At 43.9% G+C, this 26755-nt stretch overlaps 1 protein-coding gene across 1 annotated transcript in view; it reads right to left on the reverse strand.

Annotated features, from left to right (window-relative positions):
• wwox (WW domain containing oxidoreductase) overlaps nt 1–26755 on the reverse strand; it is a 286215-nt gene that overhangs the window by 252458 nt on the left and 7002 nt on the right. The window contains exon 5 of the mRNA XM_018763636.2: nt 9367–9473. Coding sequence (XP_018619152.1) covers nt 9367–9473 — 107 coding nt within the window. The remainder of the gene's footprint in view (nt 1–9366; nt 9474–26755) is intronic.

The raw sequence follows: 26755 nt of genomic DNA on the forward strand, positions 1-26755 counted from the left end.
AATAAAATGTAAATGCATATAGGACCTGATACATATAAGGGGTGGTGGTGCAGCGGGTTTGGCCAGAGCCTGCTCTGTGTTGGGTGTGGGGTTCGAGTCCTGTTTGGAGTGCCTTGCGATGGACTGGCGTCCCGTCCTGGGTGTGTCCCCTCCACCTCGCCGGGTTAGGCTCCAGCTCGCCGTGACCTGGCTTGGGACAAGCAGTTTCAGACAGTGTGTGTGTGTGTGTGTGTACCTCATACATAGATTACAATGTTTAACATAGGCTGTCATGAAGCACTGTCCAAGGAGCTCAGAAAATGTCATCTAATCTACTAGAGTTCATTCAAGTTACCTTACAAGCCGAGTATTCTTCCCGGCACAAGGAACGTACACTTGCGTCAATCCCACATTTGCCCAGAGTGATTTCGGTGTGGACCATAGCAGCAAAACACGGTCCTTTAAGAAATGTGTCAGAAAAACGTGTCTAAATTCCACGCAGTCATCGAAAGCAGAATCTGGGCTGTGCTTTAACATCTGCACAGAGGGGGACAAATCAAACATTTTGTTAAAGATCTTTTGGACACTTCCGAAAACGCCATTTCCGGAACAAATTCCGGAGCAGCCTTCGATAGATAAAGAGAGGCTGGAGGGCGGTACGCCGTGGTACGCTGCGGTACATTGCGTGAATGACTTGAAGCGAAATGGATCGTCCTCTTAAACTGGCAGCACCTCTACCGGTGAATCCAAAGGAAGAAAACCCAGTAAGTTTGACCAACCCAGTCCCTTTAAGTTCTCAATGCTCCGCCGAGCACATCTGGATTTCTTCCCGCAACACGGTACGCCAACTCTGTTCTTCTCATTGGAGCCGCTTTTCAGCAACTGCGCGCATTCCCTGTCTCGGTGACCCTCGCAGCGCAGCGAGACCCTCCCTGAGTGCATCTGCTCCCTCAGGACCCCCCCCCCCCCCAACCCGCTGTGGTTTATAGCGGCTCCATAACGGACCGTAAAATCAACACCGGCGGAGCCATATAAACAAGATGAACAGTGTTCTTACTGTAAAACACACTCATCATATAAATATTTATCTTTCCCTAACTACTAACTCCTGTAGCAAGGCTCTCTTATGTGCGTGATGCCAAGCTGTTGCGGGAGCAGGGCGGCATCCGGAGCCTCGGGCCAGAAAGCAGATACGGGGAGATTCACGCTGCGGACCCAGCGCCGATAAGGGACGGCGTCGTTCGGAGGGGGGGGACCGCTCCGAAAGATAACTCCAGTTGCCATACGGGTGCAGGACTCCAGAGGTTTGCTGCTCAGACCCTTGCCCGCCCCACGCATCATTCGATTTTAGATGTCACCAACGGGTAACGGCGACGCGGAGGCCGCGGATCTACTCCCCGACGCCCCGGCGGTTTGCGAAGACTCCGCCCCCGTCGCCGTCAATAGCCGTCCTCCGCGAGACGTAAATCAGATCGTCCGAACCCGAGCTCTGCCTCATCTAATGACCTCACGCTGCGCCGAAGGAGAGCGTTTCTCAGGGAGAGAAGCGGCGAACGCCGGACAGCTGCTCCGAGCTGAAAATTTCCATAGGATCGTTTCACAACACAAGCACCAGACGCCACCGCCTATAACCAGAGGAAAATAAATAATCCCGTGGCCATTTATCACTGTTGCAATCGGACCCGTCAGATTCCTAAGTGGGTGCGTTCAGTATACGGTAATCAGTCATATTCGCCGATAAAATTCCGTAAAACTGTGGTTTTGTTGGCAAAAGGAAAAAACTGAAACACATTTTCAAGTTCGAAGCTGAAAGACTGCAGCGAAAAACCAAGCGCAAAGATACACTTTTGCAATACCGCTTCTAGTTGTTAATGACAGAAAGAAGGGAGGGGTGGTCATCTAACGGTCACTATAACACACCCTATGAACCCACCGTAGAGTTACCGGTGTGTGTGTGTGTGTATATATGTATACAACATATAATTTATTATATATATATGTATACACACACATGTTGAGTGAAACTGCTTGTCCCAACAGGGGTCGCGGCAAACCTGACCCTAACCCGGCAGCATAGGGTGCAAGGCCGGAGGAGGAAGGGACGCACCCAGGACGGGACGCCGGTCTATCGCAAGGCACCCCAAGTCGGACTCGAACCCCAGACCCGACAGAGAGCGGGACCCGGCCAAACCCGCCGCGCCACCGCGCTCCCATATCCATATATACATATAAAATAACTGACTGGTCTATTGAAAATAACTAAGAGGAACCAAACCGCAATACAAACTTTCCATATTGCGGTCAATTCACTAAGCTGCTAAAGGTAATAATAGAACATAAAACACAAGTCAACACCCCAGGCTGCTGTCTGTCTCTCCGTAAGCTCTGCAGCGACCGTGCGGGTATGGGGGCCTGAGCAGCACGGGTGGTTTGAGGATACCACACAACTGCGCGGATTTTACACCGAACCCAGAACACGTCCGACACGATTTTACGCTCGTCCTCCAGTCGCCGCAATATTTGTTTTTTTCGAGCGAGGACTAAAAACACATGTATGCTGAAACACGTACGCCATAAACAAACGGACCTTTCCCGCGTCACTTCGTCTGGGTTCCGCAGAATTTATGCTCGTCCCTCATGGGCACAGTAAATTCGGTGCAAAAATGTTTAAATGTTCGCCATACGGCTATCCCTCCCCCCCCCCCCGCCCCGCCCCGCCCGCCCGCCCAAACTACTCCGCTCGGCCTCTTCACCGAGGTTCACCGATGTTCCGGTTCGGTCCCGAGGCCGACGGGGCTGTCGGCACGGCAGCCGCGTCCCTGACAGGTTCATCGTTTCCATGTGTACAAAGTCCCTTCCAATTATATTGCACAATGGCTCGCATTTTTAAGACATAAAAAAATAATTGCGAGCCTCGGTCTCCGACGTCCCACTACCTCAAACTCCCATCAGCCCTCGCTCTCACAATAAAATGCTGAAGCGCAGAAATTAGTGCGGCGCTAACGACCGCCCCGTTCGCCGACTTCCCCCCAAATCTTTGCCGTGGAAAAAAAAAAAAAAATGTCACACTTAAACTAGCGCCTTGTAACAACAGGAGCATAAAGCGTTTGTTTTTTTTTTTTTTTTTTTTTTGTGGCATCTTATAATGGAGCCCAAGACTGCCATTTCATAGGATCCTAACTTTTACTGTGGCCTTAATAAGAAGCAATTTATAGGTAGACGTATCAGTGGCAAGCTCAGTCATGTCTAATTAAGCTCATAATAAGGTCCAGAATGGCTCTAGCGCCGAGGCAAGGCAAGCTCATTACCATCCAAAGTGTCTCTGCCTTCTGCATCTTTTTATTTCGGGACATCGTTGAGGGCTCCATAATGTCATTTTCGCAGGAGTGTTTTGATCGCACGGCAGTAAAATATAGTGACACTTAGCGACAGCGGGAACCTGCATTGCACCTTTCGCGAACGCGCACACGTGTGCTTGTGGTCAACCTGGTTAACACATATAAAATAAAGAAAGAAATAAATAAATAATTACTCATACAGACATTACACACACACACACACACACACACACACACACACACACACACACACACACACACGCCACGCGATATGAATTCCAGTCCTGAGCAGATTTTGGATTGCAGTGGATCCGCTCTGCACCCACCAGTGAAGACAATATTTGCAACAAGTTGTCAGTCGTTACGTTCCTGACCATCTCTCTTCTGAACAGATAAAAACACAATGTAACAAAACACACACACACACACACACACTCTGTCTGAAGCTGCTTGTTTCAAGTGGGGTCGCGGCAAGTCGGAGTGTAACTCAGCAACGCAAGGCCGGAGGGGGAAGGGACACACCCAGGACGGGACGCCAGTCCATCACAAGGCACCCCAAGCGGGACTCGAACCCCAGACCCACCGGAGAGCGGGACCCGGCAAAACCCACTGCGCCCACTGTAACAAAATATTATGTGGATTTCTTAGATTAATCATAATTTTGGCATTAGTTCCTACTATACGTTTATTTTTAGAAATATATTCCACACTGTTGAAACTTAGCACTCCAGGAGAACTAGTGATATTTCTGCAATCAGTAAACTTGATCTATAACGAACACAAAAATCAGCATAACTAGGAATATTGAACATTTTTGTTGCATTCTGTTACTAAAGCCACCGTGCTGATTAAACTTGTTTTTTTTTTTACAAGTTTAAATGTTCAGCTGCTGTTGTTATTTAAGCCTATTCAATCACTTAAACCGAGGAACAACGTAATACATGGACACTTATTAGGTTCGGAAGAGTGTGGATACAAACACTGTCAGGGCACATAAGTCAAGCATATTCCGGATAAACGCTGGAGCGGAACTGTGCTGCAGTCCGGCTTTTGTTCTGGATCCGTGGCCCCGATAGCCGAGTTAATGACGGCTTCGGCTCCTTCTGGCCCTCGGTCAGGCTCCCGTTCCACGTCACAGTGCTCAAGATACCTTGGGTAATCACGATTCTGCTCGAAACCACAAACGTAAGCGAGCGCCGTGCCAGGCCCTGCAGCACGCTGCAGCTTTAGAGGGCACAAGCTTACGAAGGCATCCTCTGCTGCCGTCGCTGTTCCGCAACCCAATACCTTCAAGAAAAGGGACATTTACATTTATCTAATGCTTTTCTCCAAAGTGACTTACAATTATTTACCCATTTATACAGCTGGGTAACTTCACAGGAGCAATTCGGGGTTCGGTTCTCAAGGGTACGACAGCTAGAGGCGGAAATCGAACCTGCAACCTCTGAGTCCAAAGGCAGCAAACCTAAGCCCTACACTACCAGCTATTCCACAACAAATTAGCAGGTAGAATCTTACTATCTATGGGCCACAGAGGCAGTGCAATCCCAAAGAGTACACCTACCCACTGCAGAACCCTCAGAAGACCTGGGTACCCCAGGTCTTACCTTCATGCTACCCCACAGGTCACCATCTCTGCTCTAGCACTTGAGGTCAGCGAGTGACCCGCAGCACAGCTGCTGGGAAGGATGGAACTGTAGGGCGTGCAGCACCGACAGAGTGCTGGAGATCTGCTTCTTGGATCATTCCAGATGGGTCAACGATCTACAGTAATTTTATAAAGTAAAGAATTTCATTTCGACACACAAGGTCCCCACTTGCGGTACGTGCTCCATCTGGAAGCGATCAGCATTGACAAAATCCTCGCAGGAGAAGCGATGGGGTGGAGGCACTGTGGAAAAGATGGAACTCATTCTGAAATAAAGGATATCTTGTTTTCAGCTCAATAGAAATTCCTTGGGTTTTGCGTCCTCGATAGTTTAGGTTACTCTGCTGCGGAACACATACGACAAGCTGCTAAGTTACCTCTATTAGCATGGTGTCGAACTCCAGCGCAGGATCCGCAAACCTGTCGTATGACTCGTCACAGCCTTCAGTAAAACAGCCCAAGAAAGGCTCTTCGTGGGACCACAACTGGGGTCACACAGCAGAAAAGTTGGGGAACTGACTTCACAATAAACTTTTACACTGGTTAGTGTTTAACTGACCTGTGTTATAAACCAGCCCTCGGTGGGTATGTAATGAGGACGACCGTTACCGTTTCCTAAATAGCCCCGGCCATCTTCACGAAAAAACCACAAAAAGACACCAAATTAACCAAAACCATTACATCACAATAAAGATTAAAAATACATTCTCCGATTCACACACTTATTAGGAAAAAAAATCAATACTTAGGCATTAAAGGACACGATCTGCTTTAAATGGCCCGTTCCAAGAGATTACAGATTATTACAAAACGCCCACTGGAAAAAAGAATAATTTCCAAATAATATAATTATAGCACTTATTGGACACTATACAAGCACGAGAAAGGATGTTGAAAGCAAGCAGCATTAAACTTAGACACAGTGGGACAAGCTGGACTGCGCTGCTTTTTCATTAGGTTTTTAAATCAATTAAGCAGTGAATTGGAACAATCATTCCTTTTTGCACTGCTATTGATATTTCTTTTTTTTTTTTTTTCCCTCTCTCCCTTCTGGCAGCTTAAGGGCCGTTTCTTCTCCTCCAGAGGAGATTTGCGTTAGATAATTCCTTCTTGATTAAAATAAATCAGGACTCAAAATTTCTTATTTCCACCACTCACGGCCAACAAAAAAATAAAAGAAAAATGTAGAAATAAGAGAGTCTCAGTCCACTGAGTCTCTCACATCTGCTATAATCGCAAGGATCCATGTTTCGCATGCAGTGCAGGGCGTGATGACAAAACCTACACCGGGAGAGCTTTCCAAGATGTTCGAGACCCTGCACCAGCGCTCGGAGCACAACCGGGGTTCTAGCAGAACTGGAACCCCAGGACAGAACGGCTCCAGTCGCGCGTGTCATGTGGCACACCAGTGTTTCACCAGGTTTCCACTGATTAGATACCCTTTTTACACAGGATAAACATCACAATAAGGATAACCTGCCCAGGTACAGACCATTCCCCTAACTTCGGCATCTACAGCTCTTCAGTAGAGAACTGGGCCATGCCCTCTGAAACCACATATCGGTAAAGAACGGCATACCCAAATTGTATTTAAAAAATTTTTAACAACTCTTCTACTTCATTTCTACCAATTACACAGCGCAACAGCATTTTTCACAGTTCTTAGTTTTGTCGATTTTTGCGCTGATTATGATTAGCTAAAGTTTACCGATTACAAAAATACCACTAGTTCTTCTAGAGTGTCACTTTTAGTTTGGTACTTTAGAGCCATTGGAAGAGTCTAGAAGGCACCAGAACATTAAAGAAAGTACCGAAACATTGTAGAAAGCATGACATCCTTAAAGGTACTGGAATATTTGGTGCTTAGACCCCGGAGCTAAAATTCGTCAAAATTTGCTAATTTCAAGAATGTGAAATATTTTTATAAAAGCTGACATATAGCATGAACTAAGCCAAAAGTATGGTTAATCTAACAAAATTGAATGACAATGCACATATTAAAAAAAAAAAAAAAAAAAAAAAAAATTTCTTACATTGTGTTTTTTTTATATATATATATATATATATATACACACACACACACACACACACACTACATACAGTATATACTGTATAAATATATGTATATTTATATATATAACCCCATCCTTTCATTGCTGGGTCATGGTGGTCAGAAAACTATTCCAGAAGCACAGAGTGAGAGGCAAGGTACCCTTATGATGGAACAGCAGTTTGTCCCAGCGCAATCAAACGCTCTCATTCGCTTACAGATTTATATTTGATGAAAAACATTCACCAAACAGACACTTAAATCTGAGGGCTGCTCTTCCTAGTCTTTGGAGTGGATGAGGCGCTGAGCGAGTCTTCAGATTTCACGGACGGGACAAGCGCGTGGGGCACGACCGCGGTGCCGCTCACCGCGCGTCTCCTCACCCCCCACGGCAGCAAAACCTCGTTCCCGACACATCCAAGCACATCTGCTGCAGCGCTTAATTTTTTTGTACCATACAATACATTAAAATTAAAAGATCGGCACACCGCAAATGCGACGCTTCTCCTCTCGATGGAAGTAGAGCACAACAGCGAACAGCGGGTTACAAATCGAAGAACGTAATTGTTTCAGTGTTTGCAGAATAACGCACTGGATACTTGGGTGAACTTTTTCAGCCGGGTGAGAGATTGGCCTGAATGCTCACTATAAGCCGCAGAGAGCCCAGAGGAGGGAGCATTTCAGGGTATCGGCACAGCAAGTGAGATCTTGGCCTATCGAGTAAGCAGCTTAGCAGATAAGAAGGTCCTTCTGCTAAAGTTTCCATAATAACAATGTGCGTCCCATTAACCTTTCTTAGAGGCCGTGGGAGCAACAAAAAAATATACATCCATCATATCTTGAAAGGCAGCTTTTGATTTTTGCTTCCCCGCACCACAACCCTTCCCCTCCTATCGTCTAATTCATTGTCTCCAGAGAGGCACAGTCAATGACTTGCAATATTTCTACCGAGCTGCGACTCGGCGGACTTCCTGAGACAGGGAGACGTTTCCAATTTGTGGACAACGGCTCCAGCGCTGGGGCCTCTTTAGAGCGATGCGTCTTTTCAGCTCTGCCCCGCCATCGCTGGCACCTCGGTGCCCCAACGTGAGCCTGGTGGGCCAAACGAACGTGCTTCAAACCCAACGCTCGACGTATAGTGTAAAAAAGGGAGGGGGGGGGGGGGGGGGACAACACTCGCTGTGCAGTGGAAATAAGTGCCTGTGAGACCTTCCATTAGGACTGGTTAACATTCTCTTCCAAACGCACTGGGCTCCGACATGCTTTCTGTTATGAATTCTCACTTTCTTTTATTTGTTGCTTGAAATGATGGATTGTAGGGATTGCTGTCATTTTACTTAAAATGGTTTAAATGAGTATAATTACCCGGGAAACACACTAAAGGCAGGATTACGGCTCCGTTTGAGGCGTACGGCAGACATAAACAGCTGCCGCGGCGTCTGAAATGCGTTATTTAAGCCAAAGGACCAGAGTCCCGATAAAATGGCTTAGAGCGAGCAGAACATTCCTTAAACACGCTAAGATGGATTGTCGTATTGTCAGCGCGGACGAATTAGTCCAACCGGCAGGGGCTTTTCTTTTAATATACATTTTTGGGAGTTGAAATGCGTACAATTTGCTGTAATCTATAAGCATCCTGTAATTAATCAACTAATTCCCCCTCAGCCCCAGGTTCCTTGTAATTAAAGTTCTGTAATAGCTTATTCTTTCTGCTCCACCACCTGCATTTCATTTGTTTATTTTCCCAGAGTCATACATCTGTGTGACTGTCAAACTGCCATAATATTAGCACAATAATCAAAGTTAATTATCAGCCCACACCCCACCCCCCCATCCCCCCATCCCCCACACCTACTGCTCCAAAGAAGGAAAGCTAGTACGTGGATCGCTCTCCGGCCCCAAAGAGAGAATCGCAGCCTGTCCTCAAAATTTGCCATTATGACCGATAAAACTGCGATCTTAAGGCAGGTTACAGCACTGCCGCCCGAAGTTCACACACGTCTGACATCTGCCCCCCACCCGCTGGCACGAGGGCTCCAACCTGTTAGAAATGAGTATTGACACCTATCACCTACAGCAGCTGCCCAAAGCCGGAAGTACTGGAGATCCATTTGTGCATGACAAACGGAAGTGAGGCCTACAAGTATCACCGGAGCCCTTGGTTGGAAAACGAGTCCCCCCCCCGGCACAGTGCCATACCCGGTCTCTTTTACCGCAATCACCGCCAACGCTCACCGTAATTACCACACATATTCCGCACTCGCCGACACGATTCTCGCTTACAGCTTAATCCACAGATATTCCCCGTAACGTTTGTTTATGAGAGGTAAGTAAAACAAAAGTAAGCTTACCCATTCCTCTAGTATGACTCTGACAGCTTCGCTGGCACGGGCTTTGTTCCGGCAAGCCAAAATGACATGGGCTCCGTGGAGGGCGAAGGACTTTGCGGTCTCGAAACCTTGAGAAAACACAAAAGAGGGCGGCAATAAAAATTTAGTGACGCACAACTTTCAGAAAACTACAGATTCCCGCTCTTGTTCGGACAGTTAAAACCGGTGAGGGGGAGAAAGGGCGGCGGGCAGAGAGATTGGATATTGCTCAAATTCCGCTCTATCGCTAAGAGAGCCACAGGCTCTGCTGCAGTTAATCTCACGGTCTTCCGACAAGAGTGATGGAGCCGATTGAATTAATACGGATGGAAACTGCTCAAGCAAATTTAGAGATAAATTCATCAAGCGCAGCAAATGCAACCGTTATTAATCGGTAATGGCGTTCACAGCATTAACACCTGGATCAACGTATGTGCTGGGGAACCGCATTCCAAAAATAAAGGGCTTTATGCAAAGGAAACCGTAGGGTTTAATCGAGCAAAACAGCAAAATACGGTCAAGTATCTAACTTCGGCAATCAAATCTTGCCTCTGTTGCCCCTACTTCAAAGGAGCAATGATAAGAACATTCAAAATTACGCTCGTGCGCGAATTCGGAGAAAGGAAGTAGCGTTGCATGTCTAGTTCCATAGACTAAGAGAAGAATACAGAAGACGGTTCTCCGTTTCTCTGAATTCAAACATGAGCGCAATGGACCGAAGTTAAGGGAAGCTCTCGGGAAGTTCATCTTTAAACTAGGGGCCAGGACGAGCAGTTCCTGGAGATCTGGAAGAGATTTGGCAGGGATTTCCGCAACATCGCAGGCTAGAACACATAAGCCTCACAAACTGAAATAATTAAGTTCTGAATACAATTGCGCCGGTCGATAGGTGCTCGGTCGGCAGGGGGCGGGTGGAGGGGTTGGCTCTCTGGATAGATCGAGCTGACTGTCAGGTCAGTGCACTGCCTTATTCTCATCCCCAAAAAAGTGCTGTTATGCGGCAAAACGTGCAGATTTCTTATGCGGCTAATCAAACGATATGAGAAACGGGGAGCCATCTCCCGTGGACACCCAGAACATATAGTGTGTTCCATCTAACTTTTTCACAGACTGATGCCATTTTGATTGGTTTATGTCCTTCTTATGCTGGCGTCAGCATCTGACCCCTCAGCAGTGATAAAGGGATAAGCTCCGGCACACAGTCTGGCGTGAAATATTGTTGGCCGCCATCTTAGAAGCACCCCCTGGAGACCTGGAGAGCCCCCAACAGTTCTAAAGCAGAGTGCCTTCAAGTGCATGCAGGACACAAGGCCCCTCTCAGATAACAATCCAGGGAACAGTTACCAAAGAGACCGGGGAATTCTCTGGATCAGTTCAAACTCCCTGGCAATCCTCTAACGATAGAAAAACGCAGTAAAGGTTCTGAGGCAATCGGCAACTGCCTTCCAATTTGGCTTCCACCGCTTCCCTCCCCTTCTCGTTCTTCATTATCTTCTCACAAACACATCCTTGGGTCGACGACCAGCAGGGATCCGAGTACTCGTTGCTTATTCACCACGGCTGTCGCACGGGGGCTCCTTTCTGATTGCGATCTCAGTAAGCGGAGAGCATGGTACAACCGCCCAGACCCAGAACAGAGGAACGCCAATCCTGGGAACCTCTCCGTTGCCTCTCAGACCTGGCACGGACCCTTCGGTTCGGCTGCTGGTTCCCACAGAGAGAAAGCATGGGTGATATACTGCTATAGGGCCTGGTTCACATAGTTGTTTCAATATAGTGGTCCTGGGTTGGCTTTCCACTGCACTACATCTCAGTGTTGTAGGACTGGTACCAGAGCCATGGTGTCAATGGTGTCAAACTGCTCAGTCTAAAGGGTGCTGAGAAGAGGGAGATGGGGCTCATCCACCGCTCTGGGAAACTCTGGGGGAGTGTCAAACAATGTATCTTTGACCCAACTCAAACCTGGTCCTGGCCAGGGTAGAAGGAGAAGCGGAGAAAGTACAAAAGATGGGAATGAGTGATAGGTGTAGGGAAGTCCCACCTTCAGAAGTAAGCAAGAAGAATATGACCTGTACCCTGATCTGTTTGATGCTTGCCAAAACCAAAAGGATGGATGGATCCAGAAGATTCTTGAAAAGCTTTCATCAAAGGGTAACCAAGAAATGTACTTCCTGTGGTCAACGATCAGTTACGGGCAGGATTAAAGTACGAACACGCTATACTTTACTTTTTTTTTTTTTATTTTTGCAAGAGCCATTAAACACAAGCCCAGTGTGTTACTCTCCTAAGTAGACCAAGTGACTCAGAAGGAGAAAGGCAGGAAAATGACAGACAGTCGTCAAATTCTGCCAATTCAAATGATCGTTAATAAGATTACATCTTCATCTAATTATCATTAGGAGGGAAACTTCGAGTCCAAATTGTGTGGCATAGGCTACGGACTGAGGATGAAATAACCGGACAGGAATTTGAAGCACTCTGTGACAAGTGAAGCACGGAATTTAATTAAATAGCCATTTTAAGGGAAACCTAGAAAACAATACACAGTGGCATAACTGTTAGAGGAAGTGAAAACAGGACTAAGAGCAAAATCATAACATGCTTCAGAAACATAACTCCAAGCATAATTCATGTTAAATAAACATATTACCCACAAGAGCACCAAATAAATTTTTTTTTGGTAAATTTTACAAGCAAAAACTCAACGCATTTATTATGATGCTTTGAACCTAGAAATGTACACTTCATACAGAATTCATGAACTGGACTGCGTAGTCGCGAAAGCGACTTCATCGAAAGAGAACTTACAAAGAATAGCCAAAACATTAGTAAAACACGCGGCCACTAAATACGTACTGGTCAGCCCAAACATATTTCTGCGTCTGTTCTACTGAAAATTCCTTCAGAAAATCTGTTAAAAATCATGCACATATGGATCCAATTTTTCTGGATTTCCATTCTTGCTGATGTATCAGTTTTACTCCCTTTCCTACTCTGTTTTAAACATTATTCAACTTGTAAAATAAATTTATACAGAGTATTAAACATGCCAATATCATCATACGGAGCTTTGGGAATTTGACTTGAGAATACAACAAGAGGACCTACAAGGAAAAAAAAAAAAAAAAAAAGACATGTGTTCTTGCAAAGGGAAGTCACACTCACAGGGCTCATGGTTATGTGTCCTGCAAGCACATTTCAGGTTGAGGACAGGATGCTTTAGAAGAAATGCCCTTTCTCATTCAGCAAACAACATACAAGCGGAGCCGATTTCACTCGACACAGATGAAGCGCCCTGACCGAAACCTAAGCGATGAGACAGAAATTTGAGAACAAATAGTAAAGTACCAGCCAAATCACCTGATATCTCTGCCAATATATTCTACAGCAAGTCCCAAAGGCGTAGGGCACTCCCGGGTTCTCTTGCTCTCATCTGTGCACTTCATTCGGTGCAAGTTATTTCCCAGGTGTATCCCGACTTTTCCCCGGCATTCTGCTTTATCAAATGGTGACGTAAAGAAAGTGGCTTGTCTACAAGGGTTAGGTTAGTTAGGCTTTTTTTTTTTTTTTTTTTATTACCCTTTGCTTTCTGTCCACTTTTGTCAGGTTCGCTTGTTGGCTCTTTACTTTTGTACACTATGATCATCTGCCCTTTCACCAGAACATTAAACACACACTCCTGTTTGCGCACACTATTTGTTGCCTTTTCCTTTCATAACTCGATGCAAAAACCTTTATGTTACATCCCTGTACAACCCTAGACAACTTTTGGGTTGTTACAAAACTCATTAAGGGAGTACATTCAGAGCAGCACCCTATACTTGTCTCCTCCACCATGCAACACTGCATCGATCTCAGTATTAAAACTTTGACACGGGTTCTATGTCACACTGAGGCCAAGCGGCAGAGAACAACTGTTTTGCAGTGACGTTACGGAGAACTTCTCCACTGTTTTGAACCATGGGTTGACAACAAGGAGAGCTTACCATTCCCATGGTCCGCATCCTGGTCCTGATTTACATTTCTGGTACCTTTAAACAGCCAGGCTGGGACTTGGCATGTTCTGGTTGATACAGGTTTTGGGGGGTAAACTGTCTCTCCACAATGGTAGATGGGGACTGCTCAACATAGGCCTGTCATCTTCTCACATTCAGAAACCACCAGTACAGCTGGCCTGTATGATGGCGCCCAAAAAGTTCACTTATTTACATTTACTCCTTTACCAAACACTTTTCTTTTCAACAGCATACGGACCAGAGTACTCAGGAGTGCATTCCAAAACAGACAAAAAGCTTAAAACACAAATATCAAAGCAAATCCTCTCTGTTCGATGCATTTTTGCCAATACACATTATACAGTATTTATTTATTTAGCAGACGTTTTTCTCAAAAGTGACTTCCAATAAACTCTACGTAGTGTTATCAGCCCTCACACCTTATTCACCGCGGTGACTTACACTGCTAGATACATTACTTACAATAGGTCAGTCAGCCGTACATCAGTGGAACACACACACTCTCTCTGTCACTCACACACTAGTAGCTGCCTATAAAAGTGAGTGAGATATCTTGTAAACGTGACCAACAAGTGGCCAGAGGCAAAGCGCCACAATGCTCTTGTTGGGCTGCAGGAAATGATTAGGCCCAGTAGTTCTTGGGATGCTGACTCTCTGATCATCTAGTAGACTGTAAGAGTCTTGAATTTGACATGGGCAGCCACATGAAACCAATGCAGGAAGACAAGACGACAAGATACATAGAACACTTTCGCAAGAACACAACTTGTGTCATGGGATCCTGAATAAAGAGGCTTGATGGCAGAGGCCACCAGATCAGACAGGAGGGAGCTGCAGAAGTCCAGGCAAGACATCATCATACGGTGTAGCAGGAGCTGTGTAGAGGCAGTGTGAGATATTGGGAAATCCTGCAAGTAACACTGAAGATATCTGCAAGATCAGTTACAGCATCAATGTGTTGTGAGAAACAATGACCTCACTCAGTTGTTACTCCCAAGATCTCAACCAGTGAAGTGGATGAAATGAGCAAATTGTCTGGATTAAAAGAAAATTCTCAACATATGGATGAGTCTTCTAGGGGACCGAGAATGTCAGTCTTGGAAAGGAGGAGTTTTTGACGGTGGTCAGCCATCCAAGCAAAGGTATCTGACAGGATACATGTGATGGCTGGGGAAAAGAGGAAGATCTGCGTATCGTTCACATAGCAGTGGTAGGACAAGCTGCGAGAAGCACTGGCTGAGCCAAGAAAATCACTGTAGACGGAGAGGAGCAAGGGGCTTAGCACCAAGCCCTGCAAAACACCAGTTGAGTGAGTACAAGAAGGGGGTCAAGCCAAACCACCTGGTTAAATCTATTAGATAGGTTAGCTTCAAAACATTTCAGTGGTGATCCTTTGATTCCAAGCTGTTGTAGACAGAAGCAGGATCCAGTTTCTGATGGTGTCAAATGCCATGGAGAGGTCAAGGAGAGAGAAGTCCAAGGAAAGGGAGATATGTGTAGCTAACTGAAGAGCTGCTATCTCTGGAAATGCAGTGTGGGTGACCATTTACAATGTCACTTTGCAAGTGTTTTCATCAACCCTGAGATTTCCCGATCCAGTATCAAACATTTTGCAGGAAATATACTGTAGATACTCCCCCTCTATATAATACTGCTTTATGTGTGAAGGGCAGGGAAAAAGTATTACACTGTGTCATTTTAATAAATGTTGGCCCTTTAATTTAGTTAATCACTTCAGGATTTCTTTCACCTTGTTTTTCATAAAAATTTTCTTAAGTTCATTAACATACTCTACTCAGTAACAAATCCCAGCAAACTTTGTGAATAAAACAAAAAAACAAGCAAAACAGAAGTATATCTATATGCACAGACCGTAAAATGCTGTTTGAAAGAATGTGAACCCTTTGCATCCCTTACTTTTACCACAAAACTTAATTCGACACACTATGTGTGTAATGACAATTACATGTTGCTTTAGAGGAAATCGTGTGCAGTAGAAACACGCAAGTAGTGCAGGTGTAAAAAAGAAGTGAAGCCCAAGTTGTATCGATTAAACCAAGTAGGTAGTAGAATCGGGGGTGCAAAACAATCATTCATTCATTCTATTTATTCATATTTTAGTTTAAGATTTACATTTAATATTTTACAGAACCATAATGACCGTCGCAATAGGGTTCAGATACTTTCAAGCAGCACTAAATACCAAAATGTAGGATTTTATAAACAGACTGAACGGTACAGATTCACTAAGACAATGACTAGATTAAAATGGATTTAGGGCCAGACTCTGTTCACTTAAGAGGTCTTGTACATCATTTGCCACATGCTCGAATTATAATCGAAAACGAGATTACGAAGAGCAGAAGGCTGTGGGTTGTTTAATATGAGCAGCAGTAACGGGGCCCTGACATTCATTTTGAAATTAGCAGCCTGTGTTTTCCTACACTGGCAGCACTGTGGCGTTTCACCCGCACTACCTACTACTATGTCTAATGAGTTGGCATGGCAGGGAACATTAGAACTAACCCTCTTTCTTATAGTCAGAACTGACTAGTACCGTGACCGGCACCGAGGGCCTCCAGAGTTCCGTAAGATCAACATGACATCGATCTGCTGAAATAGGGTGGCACGGTGGCACAGCGACTAACGCTGCTGTCTCACAGCGCCTGGGTGGTTTGGGAGGACATGGGTTTGATCCCCGTTCAGTCTGTGTGGAGTTTGCATGTTCTCCCTGTGTCTGCATGGGTTTCCTCCCACAGTCCAAAGACATGCTGTTCAGGTTCCCCCAGTGTGTGAGTGACATAGAGAGAGAGAGAGAGAGAGAGAGAGTGTGTGTGTGTGTGTTCCACTGATGTAGGATGAGTGACCCAGTGTAAGTAGTGCATCTAAAAGTGCAAGTCTTTGGGTGCTCTGGTTTCCTCCCACACTCTAAAGACACACTGTTCAGGTTCACCCTTACTGTGTGAGTGACAGAGAGAGTGTGTATGTTCCGCTGATGTATGGTTGAGTGACCTTGTCTAAGTAGTGTATCTAGCAGCGTAAGTCACCGCGGTGAATAAGGTGCGTGGGCTGGTAACACAACATAGTATCAATTGTAAGTCGCTTTAGAGAAAACCGTCTGCTAAGTGAATAAATGTAAATATTTGAATATTCCCTTTAAAATGTACTGCAATTTGATCTCTTTAAAGACACGTCAAAACAGTCATTTTATGAGAAGCGCCACATTCCAGCTGAAAAAGAGGAAAAACGCCAGCTCTGCTTTACATCACTCACCGTGACCTCCGACCGTTGAAGCAGCAAAGCTCCCCAGAGTTGTTCTAGCAGGCTGCCCTGGATACTGCACTTTCTGTTTTACTTTGAAAAAGGAGCACGTTTTACATTTGACAAAGGGGGTCATGGTTAATGTTTTAAGCCCGCAGTGGGATTCATGGGAAATTAAAATAACAAATATGACGAATTCAATTAGCCTGCCATTCCATTTTCCCCACCTGAAGTCCCAAGTGTTTGGAATGGAAAGCTGGGGTTCGCATTTTAGGCAGTGCGATCGGCGTCGGAGGACAGCGCCCGCACAGGCCAACACATCGGGTGGGAGGGGCTAACACTGGCCAGACAAAGGGCAGCCAGGCAGCACACTTCCCATCAACTCCCAAAACACACACTCCTGCACACACTGCCTTTTTCCTCTAAGTTGTAAACAGTTTCATAAAATCGTTATATACTGGATTGCTTCTCAATAGTGTCCCAAGTGTTCGTAATTTTTTTTTTTTTTTTTTTTTTTAAAACTTCAACAATAAAAGAAGGTTGCTAGATAGTTAGCTTATATGGCTTCGGCAATCCTCACCAGCACTGACAGTGGCAAAACAAACAAACAATCTCCAGTGCTAATTTGAACTTCTCATTCTCATTAGTCATCGCTACTCTGTGCCTCCAAATATGCAAAGCATAGGGCATTTTCTCAGTCATTCTGCCACTGACAACATGCCCGATGCACCAGGGTTCCCGGAGCGCCACCGCGAAGAATGCACCTGCAATAATGAAGAAAAAAAAAAAATGAAGGGTACCACTAATGTATGTGACATGAGATGCCAAACGCGCTCATTTGCAGGTTCCATAAATGTAGTCCGTGCAGGCAGTCAGTGTATGACAACAACAGAATGTCAATGTTTTGAATTTGGTTTTAGAAGAAGAAACACGGAGGCGGGGGTGAAGCTTTCACACAGCCCCCGACACTAAGTGTGTGTAGAGTGCTGGAGTTCGCGGTGCGCTCTGTGAAAGGAAGGAGAAAGAAAAAAAAAAAAAAAAAAAAAACAAAAACAAAGAAAAAAATGGAAGGAAGAGATTTTGAGCAGCGGCCTCACGATGGGAGAGTCTGTCCTTCAGAGCGGGTATCCGTTCGGCTTCGGCTCACGTCCCCATCACGCCCGGGCCGCCAAGCGCAACACCGGTTTACTACTGACCTAGTATCAATATACCAGGTTTCTTCACATCATTTTCACGTCGCTGGGCTTCTTAAACCTCTGTCAAAAGAAGACTACAGTGGCAACTTTTCAAAATAAAGCAAGATGCTTAAAAAAGTGCAATAATAAAACCAGGAAGGAACCGAATACTGAACTGCACCCAAATACCACAAACCACAAGAGACCCTTATGAAGATCAGCCTTGTATATTAATACCGTACAATATTGTCTAGCAATGTATGTGTATACACTTGTTTCCTTAGGCAGGATCTTGCAGATAACATTATTTTATATGTAACACATGTAAAAACACCACTGTATTGTTATTACTAAATATTGTCACTGCACTCAGAGTCAAAGTTTACACCACTCCATGTGCAAAGGCATTCCATCACAGACTGTCTGTTTTTCTTGGTTGATTTTCAACATTGCACAAGTTTAATAGCCAACCCTGCAGCAAATAAGCTTGCAAAAAAGGATGGTCTAGAACTCTCAGCATGTTGTCTTCCAATCAACACACTGGCTTTCTTGCATCACTTATGCGAATCCACTGTGGGACTTGAAAATCTTCTGCATCTTTCATCGACATCCACATCTGTTCACACAGAGGTGCCCTTGTTTCAGAAGAACACCCAAATGTTTTTGAGAGCAAACAAAGCTTGACGACATGATTAATTTTGTACTCAGTCTAGCACCTATCGATACTGTATCAAAGTGTCATATTTGAAACAAATCAGAAAACCTCAAGGAATACATTCAGAACTATGAACAAAACCAAAAAAAAGTTTCAAGATTCAATACCTACCCATTAAATTAGCAGAAAGTACATTGATCCATAGAGATTAAAGCTCCCTAAATACGGACGTTTCATTTTTTAAACATGCTTTAAAATATATATATTTGCATAATATTATTTCATACATATAATAAATATAATATACAAATAAGTATATTCAAAGCTGATTAAATAATTAAACTACGCAACAGAAATGTAAGAATGAAAATGTGTGATATTTATACATAATCAACATAAATATGATCAAACTATATGTTTGTTAGGAACCAGTCAGCAACACACAAGCAGAGAAAAGCTTTCGTCACATTTAAATTCTAAAACTCAGCTTGGACTCAGTTTTCAGTGAAAATCTCTGTCTCTGATGGCTATGCACAATATTAATCTTTATCCAAGAGACACTTATGTTCAGAAAATGCAATATTTCATAACACTTTAGATAAATGGGGGAACTAAAAGATTTCATACTTTTGCATTTGCATGTTTTCAGCATTTCCACAGCTGGACGCATCATTGCAGTAATCAGTACATACAGCACATTGCAAGTTAAATAAAAAATAATTTAAAATTCCCTAAGTATGATTTCAATTCATCTTTAAACAGGTAAAAATAATGGGATATATGCTCTTTCTTGTGTGTTTCATTTAAACTGTGCGACCCATGCTTTCCCATGCTCACCTCTAAACAGGAGTACTTGCATTGAAATATAATACGGTATCGGGGGGGCCAGTATTGACAAACACATTCACCAGAAAATGTGAACTACTGCTCCTTAGCTTTTCCCCATTAAAATAAAGGAGCAGTGAGTGTAAGCTAAAGCCAGAGAAAAGCACCTGGCCCAGAGATTGGGGCATCTACTGATGCCACCGAGATGTGGGTGGCTGCTGCCGACCATCCCAACACCCCCCCCAGAACACAGCAGTGATATCCCTAACAGTAGTTATTTTTAATTAAGGTCTTAAACATCCCACAGGTCTGTGCAGAGCGAAAGCACAAGCTGGAACTGGAAACTCTCTCACCATTAAACTCTACAGTTTCTGTGTCTATACTGGAGGAAACAAAAAAAAAAAAAAAAAATTAAAATAAATAATTAAAAAATTAAGCTGTTCAAAGTCTTAATTCATTGTAGGACAGTTTGTAATATAATAATCCAGCTTTACGGGAGGTCCTGCCAGCAAGTGGAAAGTCTTGCTCTCTGGATAGCAAAAAGCAGCACTGAATATAATAAATAGACATTACGAGTTAAATAAATTAAATATGAAGACAGAGTATTTAAAAAAAAAAACTATATATTAAAGTCTTAATACATTAACATCAAAAAAAGTACTACTTCCTGTTAACATTGTCACCGATTCAATGTTACTCTACACAATTACAGTATAATTTATCAACAAAAAAAAATCCAATATGCAGGAAGCAAAGAAAAATATATATATATAGAAGAAATAAATTCTAAGTCATGCCTGCACTGTCCTAGAAATGTATTTCAGTACCAAGAAGGTAAATGTACACACGGGGCAACTGAGAGCGTGTCTGTGTGCCGCCGATCCATTTGGACTCAATCCATTGGTCTTGGGAAAGCGTTTATGTTCGGAAGCGAAATGCCCAAAAATCTGGCCGTTATTACGGGGGTCGAGCAAGACGCCGGACCCGTTCGGGTACTTTAACAGCACCCCTCGGTTACATGTTCATCTCGCCTGGTCCGGAGGTACCGAGAGGTACGAGCCCAACTGTGAATCAGCACACCGTCACGGTGATTTCAGCTCCATCCAAGTCCACGTAGCACATGCTTCCACCCTTACAGTGTAAAAACATTGTAACCCAAACAGAACCAAGCAGTTACTGTTGAATAACAACACTGTAACCATCTGATAGAGACCTAAACATATATATTATATACACACACACACACACACACACACACACACACACACACACACACACACGTCTGCTTGTTTCTTTTTTATTCCCCCTTTCACACGCCCTACATCACTTATATAGATGCTGTAATCATTATTGAACCTTCAGGGCCCAATTTAATTTTCTTGCATGTTACAACAGGTTTGCTGTGCACTGTGCATTTCATCCAAGGTTGATAAAGTTCAATAATTTGACTAACCAACCATGTGTGGTATTCATTACAGAGCCAATAAACAGATTCATCAAAAAGAACACGAAATGCACATTATAAAAATCTGATTTCATTTCCTGAGCTACTCCATTCTAGCAGATACTCACAGGGGCAGAAAAAAAACACAGAAGAGCAAAAACAGAAAGAAAAAGATAAATAAAAGAGAATATGTGGTACCCCGCACTTTGCCTGATGAACGCCTTGTGTGTATCCTTCAGCTCCGGAACCGCTCACTGGCCCTATTATTAAAATTATTAACTAGTGTTCAGCTGCCACCTTTGTCCATGGTGACTTTCAGCGCTAGAGACACCGCGCCGAACTCTCTACAATCAATGATCCACTTAGGCAGCAGAGTAACACATGCGCTTTCACACAATAAGGACAATTTTTCAGAAAAACCCGTTCGCCTGAAACACGTCTTCGGACCGAGGGAGGAACTCAAAGCACCTGCAGGAGACCCGTACGAAGACGAGGAGAGCGTGCAAACTTAACGCAGAGGTTTCCGCGCAGCCAAGGCGCTGGGAGGCACCAGCGCTACCCGCCGATCCACCACGCTGCCCTTCTGCATCGCTGAGGCCGAATACAGAAGACCAGGAATCCACGCTCATAAAATCAGCGCACTGCCAAACGTGGAGCATCACAATCCATGACTCTGGTCTCGCCGCTTCGTGATAAGCAACGTGGTAATTTGCTCCGGCAAAATCCAAGCTTCTAGGTTCTCAAATGGTTAACTATGGTTACAGTGACAGCAAGGTTAGCCCTGGGTATGAATTAACCCTCAGAGCTGCCACAGCGGGGCTCAGCGGAATTTATACAGTCAAATATGCACCTGGTATTTGCAAACTGCAAAGAAAAGTGATGGGAATACAGAGATCAGCGTACAATTAACAAGCGTTATGAGCAAGGCTTTAACTGCACTAAACTGTCGAACACCTGTATCTGTACGCAACGCAATTCTACCAACTTAAAAAAGACAAAATACACAAGAGGGGGGTTTTTTAAAAAAATACACATGAAATTTGCACGTGTTTGAACGGAATAAAGTATGAAACGGAACTGACAAAGAGTATAGAAACAATTTACGGGGTTGCCGTCTTCTCAAAGCAATTCAGTAAAATCAAAACAATGCCACAGAATCAATAAAAAAAAATTTAAATTAAAAATCAGACAATATGGCCAGTACTTACACATAACATGTTTTCCAAATGTTTTTTTTTTTTTTTTCCCCCTACTAAAATTATTTTGTGCAGAATCTCTTTTCTTCTCCTTTTTCCATTTATCTGGTCATCGGTAACACACTGCCAAGAAACACCTATGTCTGAATAGCTGCTTGTAAAAAGGGCCTGTAACGGTCATCCTTTTTTTTTTTTTTTAGGGATGCAATAAACAAGCTCACACCTTTCCATCTGTCCAATGAAACCTTCTTAAAAACACAGAGATATATATTTTTAATGCACTCTCTTACTTCTTAAAAACACACGGTTCCTGCTTCGTACACCGGAACTTTTCCTCACGCAAAAACCACCAAGTTCACGAGGCACCTTGGCTGCGAAATGCCTCCAGATCTTATTTGTGCAAAGCAGGAAGAACGGGAAAGCAGGATATGCCTGAACAAATACTAGTAAAGTGAGAAGAAAGGCCTTTGGATCTCCCAAATGTCGAGGGTCCTCCTTTTCACAACCCTGGTCATCCTATAATAAAGCCTGTTTGGGGGGGGAACCTGAATTTTATCATGACCTTCAAACATTAGTGAAGGGGAAAGGTTTGCGTTCTTCTGCAAGTCTTGAAGATGAAGACGATCTGCTTATCCTGACTCTTCCCTTTGATTATTCCCGTCGCACGCTGCTAAAATCAGACAGGAAGAAAAAGGAAAACTCTACGTGTCGCTGCACCGCCCAAGAGATGCGTTAAAAAAAAAAAAAAATACGAGAAAGTACATTTGATGGCCTGCAAAATCCGGTACTTGGTTTTCTAAACCAAATGAAATCAAATGTTTTTTTTTTGCTCCTTGTTATATTGATAAATGGACAGATAAATAAAAGACAAATATATAGTGTTCTAAAAATACATCTATCTACACCGGTCTGCGACAGAGTGTGACAGAGTGGAAATAGCACCGGGCGCTCCGTGTCTATTACCCATCGTACATCATGCTTCTAACCCCGCGGCAGACCTAGACGGACCGGAGCGCAGACAAAGAGGCATTTCCGGACCCGGCGGAGCTCCGGCACAAAGCTCTCCCCCGTCCGCGCTCAGGTGCGTGCGTGCCGGCGGCTCCTTCCGCGACCGGCGGCAGCGGGAGTCGCAGGAGGGTCTGCCAGAGCTGCGGGATCGAGGAGGGAGGAGAAGCGGGTCTTCAGCGGACCCCCGAACTGTGACCGGCCCTTCGAGGGCGAACGGCGGAGCGTGCGGCTGTGAACGTAAATAACTTTGTGTTAGTTCAATAGAGGGGAATTAGCTAAAGCGGCGGAGAAAGGCCGCTAATGGGAATGAATGGGAGGCATCAGCCAGGGTCAGAGCGAACGCAGGATCGATGCGGAGGTACAGGTGAGGCGGAGCACCGCGGTGGCGAGCGCGCACGTGAATAACGGGAACGGGGCCGAGGAGGGAGGCTGCTTACTAGCCACCATTTATTTCCATTATAACAATTAACATGGTAAGAAGTAGCAGGGCAGGATCTCACATTTGTGGGGTGGGGTTGGGGGAGGGGGGGTTACAACAAAAGCCACTGAAGAATTCGCAACACAAAAAAAAAAAAAAAAAAAAAAAAAAAGCACCTCGATTTCCAACCGGTCCGAAGCAAAATCTGACACCAAAATAAAATCGCCGCGAATCCCTTTACAAAATGGATATCGCGTCAATCTTCCGGCAACGAGACGAAATAAGACGTGCCGCAGAGGTCACAGCATCTCGGTAAGCGTCGCCGCATCGGAAACGTTAACCTCCCGTACTTCCGAGGCGGAAGCGCCCTTTACAAAGAAAGAAAAGTGCAGCGCTATGTGGCTTTTAAAAGAATTCACGATATTAAAATGCCCGAAGCGTCTACCCAGCTGGCAGACGTACGTTTCGCAAACAGGCCTCGCTAATGTCACAAGAGCACACAACTGGTGGCAATTACTATTGACATCTTGTTAATTGTTGCTGAATAATTTACATTTAGTGCCCCGAACGAGGAAAAAAAAAAAATAAATAAAATAAAGCCAGGCTGAACATCTTTACCCTGAGCTGCCTTCTGCTTTTTTCTTTTGGAAACTACCGCAGTACAGAACGGTTACCGCAATTCACTTTCCGCAGCTCAAGTTCACGTTATTATCAGTTCCGCCCTTGATTAATTCACATCTTAAGAACAAAAGGAACGGTAAACTCGGACTAGAAGGCCAAGTCGTGTAAATAAAGTAAATTAACGCATATTTACGTGTATGTGCACAAGCAACGTCAAGCATCAAGCCCCGAGTTAAAATTATATGTTGCAGGACAGCTGTAGTGTGAATGTTTACGAATTATGTGGTTCTGGCTGGTATAGAAAGAGCTTGTCTGTCCCCTGCTGGAAAAAGAAAGGGAAAAAGGAAAAAAAAAAAAAAAAAAAACACACACACAAAAATCATGCATCTCTGCACTAGAATGTTTTAACAGCTGAGAATCTATTCATATCTACACTGAATCCTTAAATAAATTTCACAAGATTATTTGGAATATGGTTTAATAACTAGTGAAATTATCCCAATATTATTTTTCCACACTTCATACAAAAGAAACATTTTTCTTGAGAGCACGGTTTTAGACGGCTAAATATTTTAGTCTCCTCTACCAGCCACTTACAATTTTTATTCTTCAAAATCGGCTTTAAAATTGGATCACGAATTTGGAGCTTGAGCCCGGAGAGCACGTGGCAGGACCGGGGATCGGTCAGGATCCAAAAACAAACCGGTTCGCCCCGAAATGACCGATCACCTCACACAGATGCACTTTATTCAAATACACTGACACTTTCAAAATACAACCATTTACCGATGTACTGATCCTTTGGTATTTTCTCCTTGGACATGTTGTACCCAAACACCTTGCTTTGGGGTGAGATATTTATGTCCTGCTGGGAAATTAAACTGATCAGCAGTGACTCAGTCAAGTCTTCTGTGCAAAGTAACATCGATAACCTTATTAATGTATACAACTGTATATATACACACACATTTCTCTCAACTTTTACAGTTTCGTGTACCTTCTCCAGGAGTATTACATTTTACATTATATTTATTCATTTAGCTGATGCTCCTCCAAAGCAACTTACAATGTTTTACCCTTTGTCACAGCTGGGTAATTTTACTGGAGCAATTTAGGGCGAGTACCTTGCTCGAGGGTACTACAGCTGGAGGTGAGATTCAAACCTGTGACCTTTGGGTGCTAGCAGTTCTAAGCACTAGGCTACAAGCTGCCCCATATTACAGCAGAGTTTTGCCAGAGACTTTAACAGCCAATCTATAGGTTCCCTAGAGTGTCTTTTACCACCAGCAGGCAGCAGACTGTGTGATGGTGAGGGTTGCATCCCTGTAAACTGAAGGTTCCACGTTCGAATCCCACTTTTGCTGTTACATCCCTCATCAAGGTACTTACCCTAAACTGATACAGAAGAATACTCTGCTGCACAAACAGATAAATCACTGCAACGGTTAAACGTTGCGATAATAATCACTACATTATTTTCTGCCGCTACAAATAACTTAAGAATAATGCAAGAATTTAAAAAAAAAAAAAAAAAAAAAAAAAAAAACACAAGCGGTGTTATTTTGACTTTCATCAGCGCGATTATTTCTCCTCGGCCTGTACCAGTAAGCTGCAAACTGATAGGAAACATGCGTCATTCCATGCAGTAATCTGGAGGGATAATTTACACTGATAGGACACATGAAATGCGTTTGTCTCCAGACTATTATGTAATGAGTTATGCAAACGCTCAAGAAACAGTTATTCATTGTTGTTAACGATGACATCTAATTCAGCGCATCTCATGAACTTCTATTAGTGCAATTTGGAAATTCGGAGTTTATCACGAAGAGGCCGCGTGGATAAATCCTCCGCGCTGCCAGCAATTAGAAATGAGCTGCTGAGAAGGCAGAGCGGAGGTCCTTCAGCTATACAACATTGCCACCAAGTGGAGGACATTTAGGCATCAAAGCCTGCGCAAAATTCATCTCCAAGGAGCTGCAGAAAACACATCACAAATGGAGTACTGAAGAGAATCTGGTGCTCTTCAATAATTTGAGACCTTCGGCATGCAAACAAAAGGCGATACGTTTTCCCGTGTTAAAATTGTACAAAGAACGCCCAACCGATTGTCCGTTTTTACCAGTTTTACTATTCCTACGTGTAAGAATGACATTCTTCTGTAGCCTCAGTGTGTCTCACAGAAGTACACTATGGGCAAAATAACTGCTCTGAATCGTCAGGAAAATATGCTCAATTAATTTGCTGTACAAGAGAAAGGCAACATTTTTCAAAGTTTGGAGACACATCGATTTTTGCACTGATTATGATACGTTAAAGTTTACTGATTCCAAAATATCACCAAGCTTTTCTAGAGTGTCAGTTTTAGGTGGTACTTTACAGCCCTTGGAAGATTCCAGAAGACACCAGAACGTTCAAGAGTTACATTTAATATTTAGCTGACGCTTTTCTCCATAGCAACTTCCAGTGAAACAAGGTGACTTACCCTGTGAGATACACTACTTACAATGGGTCACTTATCCATACGTTGAAATTCTATAAACGTAACAGAACATTCTAGAAAGCATCAGATTCTAAAAGGTACTGGAACATTCGGTGCTTGGAACCTGGTGCCAAAAGTCACCAAAATGTACTCATTTCAGGAATGCGCAATATTTTTCTAAAAACTGACCTATAATACAAATTAACACCAAAAGAATGATTAATCTAACAAAATTTAATGGAAAGTGCAAGAAGAAAAACTTTGATAAAA

The sequence above is a fragment of the Scleropages formosus genome, chromosome 11, assembly GCF_900964775.1.
Source record: "Scleropages formosus chromosome 11, fSclFor1.1, whole genome shotgun sequence".
Classification (NCBI taxonomy): domain Eukaryota; kingdom Metazoa; phylum Chordata; class Actinopteri; order Osteoglossiformes; family Osteoglossidae; genus Scleropages; species Scleropages formosus.